Source organism: Plasmodium gaboni, chromosome 7 (assembly GCF_001602025.1).
Source record: "Plasmodium gaboni strain SY75 chromosome 7, whole genome shotgun sequence".
NCBI classification, from domain to species: Eukaryota; Apicomplexa; class Aconoidasida; order Haemosporida; family Plasmodiidae; genus Plasmodium; species Plasmodium gaboni.
The window spans coordinates 836,392-845,336 of NC_031487.1; the positions used below are offsets into that span (position 1 = coordinate 836,392).

The 8,945-nt window shown below is 15.2% G+C and overlaps 1 protein-coding gene across 1 annotated transcript; it reads right to left on the minus strand.

Annotated features, from left to right (window-relative positions):
* Positions 1–2,528: 2,528 nt before the first annotated feature.
* PGSY75_0726100 (putative exported protein) lies at positions 2,529–4,896 on the minus strand (the record flags this gene model as incomplete). Its single annotated transcript, XM_018785096.1, has 2 exons — positions 2,529–4,595; positions 4,699–4,896. The coding sequence occupies 2 exons, from the start codon at positions 4,894–4,896 to the stop codon at positions 2,529–2,531; spliced, it is 2,265 nt and encodes a 754-aa protein (XP_018642597.1).
* Between the last annotated feature and the right edge of the window lie 4,049 nt (positions 4,897–8,945).

An 8,945-nucleotide genomic window follows, 5' to 3' on the forward strand; every position in this document is an offset into this window, starting at 1 on the left:
ATGTGAATATAATAATTAAATTTTTACTTAATTATAAATTTAAAAAATAATCACATTATTACAAAAGGTAAATTATTTTTATGTTCTAAAAATATAATATTAAGAATTAATATTAATTTATAATAATATATAGGTATTTATTTAATTTATTTTTAATATAAAAGCTTTTTTATTAGTTCTTTTTTACTGTGTTATTGTTGCTCTTAAATATTATTAAAATATATTGAGTACAAAATAAATGATTAAGTTCTTATATATTATTTATATATTTAACTTATAAACTAATTGTTAAATAATATAAAAAAATTTATTAGATATTTATAGTCCTAATAATAATATATATAGGATATTTTATTATTCTATTAATATATATAATAATATATTATTAAAAAAATATTATATGCTCTTAAATATTATTAAAATATATTGAGTACAAAATAAATGATTAAGTTCTTATATATTATTTATATATTTAACTTATAAACTAATTATATAATATAAAAATATTCATTAAATATTTATCGTCCTAATAATAAATATATATAGATATTTAATTATTATATAAATATATATATAATAATATATTATTAAAAAAATATTATAGTTTAAATGCAAACACATTTGAACAAATAAGTTCAATGATAGTGAAATGAATAATATATATAATATATATAGAATAATAGTTTTCCTTTTTTTTTTTTTAAATATGAAAATATGTATATATATTTATAAAATATGTGCTATATTTTTATATATAATTAATATTGGCTTCTTATTAATCTTGAAAATTTTCATTCCAAGCATATATATAATATATATATATATATATATATATATATATATAATGTATATAAGGCTATATAAATCGTGTAAATATTAAAAAAAAAATTTAATATGAAAAAATATACTAAAGTATTACATATATATAATATATTATATATATATATGATAGATGCCAAAAAAATAATTTTTTTGAATCCTTATTTTTTAATTTACTAAAGTATTACATATATATAATATATTATATATATATATGATAGATGCCAAAAAAATAATTTTTTTGAATCCTTATTTTTTAATTGTAATTTTCCATATATTTTCATTCCATTTTCTTTTTATAATTATTTATAGTAACCTTTTCTTTGATAATTCATCTTTCGCTTGTATCATAATATCATCTACAATTTGTTCACTTAAGTGTTTTAAATTTTTATCCAATAGTATTTGCATTGGTTTCTTTTCCATGCTTTGAATTAAATTTATATCTTTCAAATTTTTACTTTTGTTTTCTTGTTTTTTTTTTCTTTTGGGTACTTTATTATTGTTATAATTTTTTGCTATATAATAAAATCCAGCAGAAGTCAAAAGAATACTCATTATTGTAATACCAATATATTTAAGGATATTATTATTTGTTTTTTTCTTGGGTCTTTGTTGTATTATTTTATTTTTTATATTTTCCATTTGCTTGGTAACATATGATACTGGTATCTTTCCACATTGTACTAAATTCCTTTCAAATAAATTATTTATAAGAAAAATAATGATCAAAAAGAATATTTTCATTATATGCATCATAAAAAGAAAAAATAATAAAAAATAAGGAAATATAAATAATATATATTTATATGATATTTTATAGATATATTTTATAATATTTCTTTATGTATTATTATAAAAAAATATGTTATTAAATATATTGAATATATTTGAAAATATTTAACTATATAGTAATATATTTTTTTACTATTTTATTGGCATATTTTTTATATAATACTTTTTAAAACTTATTTATCATATTAATAATTATAATATTTTGAAAATTATTATATATATATATATTTATATTTATATTTATTTATTATATGGGTGTACTTAAAAATATATTTCAAGCGTATAAAAAATAAAAGTACAATAATATAGAAATTAAGGGATACATAATAAATATTGTATTCCAATTATTATTCAACAAATATATATATTAAAAGAAGAAAATACTTTATTTTTTTTTTTTTCTTTTACATTGAAATATTTTATACAATTGCATGTTACACTTGTATGTTATTATATAATACATATATATGTCATGAATATTTTAATAGCTTCATATAATTCGCATCTACATGTTTTAATATTTATTAATGCACTCCTCTGGTAACGTTTTAAAAAAATATATATAAATGAATAATAAATATATTTAGGTTTATTTTTAAATTTTTAAAAAGTCTCAATTTCAAAAAGAAAAGGTGTTGAATAAAAAATATAAATAAATAATAAAAAACAAATTAAAAAAAAATAAAAAAAAATATATATTTACTATGATTTAAGAAGATATATAACAACATATAAAGGATCAAATGAATAAATTTTAAAGCACATAAAATAGAGACGCATGCACAAATATTTTTAAAATTATAAAAAAAATAATATATATATAATAAATATAAAAAAAAAAAAAAAAAAACCACAATAATAATAATAAATAATAATAATATATTTTAACTGTTTTCTCCACATTTGTGGGTTTATCATCTTTGCCGAGTCCATTTCTTTTGGGCCTTAAGACATGATGATATATACCAACCAAAGAGTATATAACCCAAGCCAACAATTACACCACCTGCTGCTGGAATAAAGCTACAACAAAAAAGAATTAAAGATATGACTGCTGCACCAAATACCATTCCCGCCTTTAAATTAAGTATCATTTTTACACGTTTAGGAATCTTAAATTCTCGATCTAACAAGGATTCATATATAGCTTCAATGTCCATATCATTGCACTTCATATATTGTATCATATTTTTACATATATCAAGTTTGTCTTGTTCATCTAAATCTTCTACAAATATTTCAAGTAAGGTTTTAATTTGTTCATTTCTATCTTCATATTCATATATAAATTGACTCAAGGTCATAAGTTCTGCCTCTACAATATCAATACGAAGAAAATCTAGGGCATTTTGAATTTCTTCTGAATCGCTTTTTAAGATAACTTCTTTGAGTAAATAACCTCTTAAGAATTTACCTTTGAGATAATTCTCATCATCAAACACAAATTTCATCAAAGAATTTAATAATGCTTCTTCATATATATTATTATCTGTATTGAGAAAATTTTTATATTGTTCAAATTCAAAATTGTTAGATAAGTTATTATCATCATCATCATTTACATAGAATTTTTTTTTTTTATTTTTGTTTTTTTTGTTCTTTTTGTTCTTTTTCTTATCTTGTTTTATCCCTCCATTATATTTTAATAATTCTTGATGAAAATGTTCTTCCGTTATATTATTTTTTAATAGATATGTTTTGAAATCATCATGTTCATCATCTTCATTTAATGATGATAAAGATGATGCGTTTGAAACATTTCTACTACTTTTAGAAAATGCTGAAATGGATGATGCGTTTGAAACATTTCTACTAATTTTTGAAAATGCTGAAATGGATGATGCGTTGGAAACATTTCTACTACTTTTTGAAAATGCTGAAATGGATGATGTATTTGAATAATTTCTTCCTGTTTTACTATTTGATAATAAATATTTATAAGTATCTTTTCCTTTATATAAGGTATGCTCTAATATGGAATCTATTGAAACTTCTCTTTTTGGTAATGATAAAGATTGTTCTACTATTAAATCGTTATTCAAATCATTTTCTGATACGGAACGTTTTAAAAGTTCTTGATGGAAATGTTCTTCTGTTAGTCCATTTTCATTCAAATAATTATAAAAGTTTTCTTCTGATCTATTATTATTATAATATGTATATACATTATGTTTGGATAAATCATCATCAATATCATAATTATCATTATCATAATTAGCATCATCATAATTATTGACATTATATTTTTTATTATTTTGTTCTTCACTTATAAAATGTCTTTGTAAATATCTATCAAAATGATCTTGGCTTAATCCATTTTTTTTTAAATATATTTCCAGTTCTTCCTCTGAAGAAAAACGTTTCAATGGAAAATAATCATAATAGGTTTTTTTTTCTTCTTTTAATAAAATATTGTCATTATCATTTGTATTGTTATGATTATCTATCTTATTTGATGTTGTCACATTTTTGGACCCTTTATCTATATTAAAATTATCATAAAAATAAAATGTATCATCTGATTGGTTAATTTTTTCTTTCAAATTATTTTCTATTTTTTCTATTTTTTCTATTTTTTTATTTTTCGATAATTCATCATATTTAGAATGAGGGTTCTTCAATGAATTTTTATGTCCTTCCAAATTTTCTTTTTTTATTTTTTTTTCTACATTTGAATATATATCTGTTGGCGGTTCAAATTTTTTATTTTTTAATTTGTCATTTGTATTATTTATATTATCTGCTTTATTTTTTACATGTCCCAATATATCATTTACATAAGTATGGTTACTATCATTTTTTAATAAGTCATTCTTATGAAATGTTCCATCGCTTACCTTCTGTTGTATATTCTTATGAGGGTTCTTATATTGTAACAGATCATTATGATAACTTTCTTGATGCAATATTTCGGATTCATATAAGGATCTACTTTGCTTGCAGTAGGATGTTGAAGAATGATCAATATTAATAAAGGGTGCCTAAAAATAAAACATCAAAAAAGCAAGTATATAAAAAATATACATATATATATATATATATATTTATTTATTTATTTTTATTAATTTTATATTTTTTTATTACCTCATATATATAAAACAATAATATAACACAACTTAAACTTATAAGAAGAAATAGGAAAGCCCAATTATTCTTTTTAGTATTACATTTTCTTATTTTTATATTGAACAAATTATTTTTATTTTTCCTATCTATAATGTTTTCATTATTGGAAAAATAAATATTATTACTTTTTTGTACTAAATCATGTTTATTAACCATTTTTTATATCAATAACATAGACGATATATAAATATATATATTGTATTTTTTTTTTAATATATCATATCCATTTTTTTTTTTTTTTTTTAAACCTTTATATATAATAATATGTGGACATTTTATATAAATACAGAAAAATATGTTTTCTACACTTATTCTGTAAATTATAAAAATATATTATTTATAATAAAAAAAAAAAATATATATATTATATATATATATAATATAATATGTTAACATTTTTATTTTTAAAACATATTTATTATTCTTTTAATATATATATATATATATATTTTATAATACTATAAATGATACAATTATATATTCCACATAAATGATACTAATAAAGATATTACAACCATATATATATATATATATAAACAATTGTTTAACAAATTAAAAAAGAAACATAATCTTAAATTTTTAATATTTTATTTGCATTATCATTCTTCCATATTTCTTATATATATATATATATATATATATATATATATATATATAATAATAATAATATATTTAAATTTCTTGTAGTTGTTAAAAAAAAAAAAATATTAATAATTTATAATAAAATAAAAATATACATTATTTTTTAATATTTAATATATTATATATATTTTATTATATATTTAACAATTATATGCTAAAGAAAAAAAAAAAAAATTTTAAATATATTATATATATATATAATATATAAATATTTTATAAAGAATACCAAAAAAGAATACAAATTCATCTCTATATTAAAATAGAACGTTGAAATTGTATAGATGATATACATATTTATATAAAATATATTTATTTCTTTTTAATAAATATTATTTATATTTAAATTTCTTGTAGTTGTTAAAAAAAAAAAAAAATATTAATAATTTATAATAAAATAAAAATATACATTATTTTTTAATATTTAATATATTATATATATATTTTATTATATATTTAACAATTATATGCTAAAGAAAAAAAAAAAAAAAAATTTAAATATATTATATATATATAATATATAAATATTTTATAAAGAATACCAAAAAAGAATACAAAAGGCATCTCTATATTAAAATAGAACGTTGAAATTGTATAGATGATATACATATTTATATAAAATATATTTATTTCTTTTTAATAAATATTATTATAGTGAAATTTCATAAATATTATTATAATTAAATAATAATATTTTATAATATAATTATATTATTTATTTATATATTAATTTTTTTCATTTAAAAAGTTTAAAAGTGATTTTTAATATTATAATAATAATGATATTATAAAAATTATATATATATATATATATATATATTATATAAATATACAAAAAAAAATATATGTTTCTTATGTTATATAAAATTATAAAAGATGTATTATATATTATATATTATATAAATATATATAATATAATATATATTTTTTATTATATTTGTAATATTTATGTAATACTATAAAGTACATGATAATACAATTCGTATCCTTGTAAGGTTTAATTGGCAACTTCGTAATTTAATTAATATCATCATGGAATACTATATTTAAAAAAAAATATATTGTATTATTATTATTATATATATTATTTTATAAAAGAACTTAAAAATTAAAAAATGAAAAATAAAGTACATTTATATTCCCAACCCTTTATAATATAATTATATATATATAATAATAATATGTATCATAAAAAAGCGTAAAATATTATATATATTTAAAAACAAAAGTAAAAATGAATTTAAAAATAAAGAATATTATTAAGGTAATAATTTATGTGTACCTTATTATTATTTATCATATATATATTTCCTTTATCATGTGATTCTATATTTTAATAAAAATAATATTATATATAAATTTTATATATATATATATTATTTCATCTAAATATTTTTTTTCAAATAACAATAATATTATATTCATATATAATAATATATAATTAGTATTGTTAATGAAGGGACATATAAAAAAAAAAAAAAAAAAAAAAAAGGACAGTGTATTATTAATATAATTTTTTTTTTTTTTTATATGGTAAATGATTAATTTTATAAATGTAAATAAAAATTAAATAATGAATGTATTGTCTATATATTTATGTAAATAAAATATATATAACACTTATATGATATATTATTATGTACTAACCAAATAAAATATAAATAAATAAATTAATTAACGAAAAAGAAAATATATTTATTATTATATAATATACCATTTTATTTCTTATAAATTCATGTTAAGAATATTATAAGACGACATTATCAATAAATTAAATATAATTTAAGGGGCATTACGTTCTTTTATAAAAAGAAGCATATAAAATATATATAATTTTTTTTTCATAAGGATATTCTCAATTTATCCTATAATTATATATTACATAAATTTTTATAATATTCTTAAGGAAAAAAAAAAAAAAAAATTAAGCATGCAAAAAGAATAATAAATATATAAATTCATTTTAATTTTTATTTTTCTCTTTTAAGCCCTACTTATAAATTTTATATAATAATATTATAAGGTTTTATAAAAGTGTGTCGAGATGAACGTTTATTTTTATTTATTACAAAAAAAAAAAAAAAAAAGGATCATATATAATTAATTTATTAACTTATATGGTAATAACCAATGATGTATTATTTTTCAACTATATAAGTATCTTATTTTTTTTAAAGTATAATAATTAAAAAAAAAAAAAAAAGAAAAAAAAAAAAAGGATGGTTTATATTATATTTATTATAAAATTTTATATTATTTTGTGTGAAATTATATGTTTAATTATGCACTTACAATAAAGTTAAAAGGTATTTCACATTGTATATAAAATATAAATAAACTTATAGATATATTTTAATATATATACATATATATATATAATTAATAAAATATAAGTACCATACTAAAAAGAAATTACACTAAAATTTTGTATTTCGATAAAAAATTAAAAAAAATGTATATATTTTCCATATTTTTATTTTTTTTAAATAATAATAAATAATATTTCTTTTTATAAAAAAAAAAAAAAAAAAAAAAATTATATATATTATTATTATTATATATATATATATATATAACATGTATACAATATATATGTTGTTATAGAAAACTATTTTCCTCCTCTCTGTTATTAGGTTTCCTTTTTTTTTTTAATTCATACAAAATTTTATATATATATAAAATAAATAAATAAATATTTTATAAATATATTATTATTATTATTTTATAAATAATTATAAAAAATAATATATATATTATTTATTTATAATTTATAATTAATAATGATGTGTTTTAAAAAAGGATGATGGTGGAATTATATTATTATTATTTTTTTTTTTTTAGTTTTTTTCCTAACCTAGGAAAATTGAATATATCAGCTCATATATATTTTATAATTCATATTTATAATAAATATTATATATATATATATATATATATATATTTATTTATTGTTTATAAAAAAAAAAAAAAAAAAAAACACTAAATAAAATATATGATATATGAATGATATATATAACATATATATATATTTGTACAATTTATTAATCAATTCATTATAAGATTAAAAAAAAAAAAAAAATACAATTCCCCATTTCATTATATATATATATGCATCCTTTGAGTTATTAAATTATAGATATTTTATATTGATCTACAATTTTATTTGTGTTTACATATGTAGAACCCCAAAAAAAAAAAAAAAAAAAAAAAACTGAAATAATTATTTTCTTTAATAAATGAATAATATATAAATTTATTTATAAATATATGTGGTAATATTAATAAAATTGTGTCCTACAATATTTTTATATTTAGGTCTTTGTATTGGCAAATTATAATAACAATAATTGTGTATATATATATATATATAATTAAATATATATGCCCACATATAATAAATATATTAAAAAGTGATTATTATCACCCTTAGGAACATTTGAAGTTTAATTTTTTTTTTATAATGTAAAAAATGTTCTATTAAAAAAAAAATATATATTATATATATATACATATCTTATTTAGTATACTGTGTAATAAGATATAATCTGTTCATTACATTTATCATA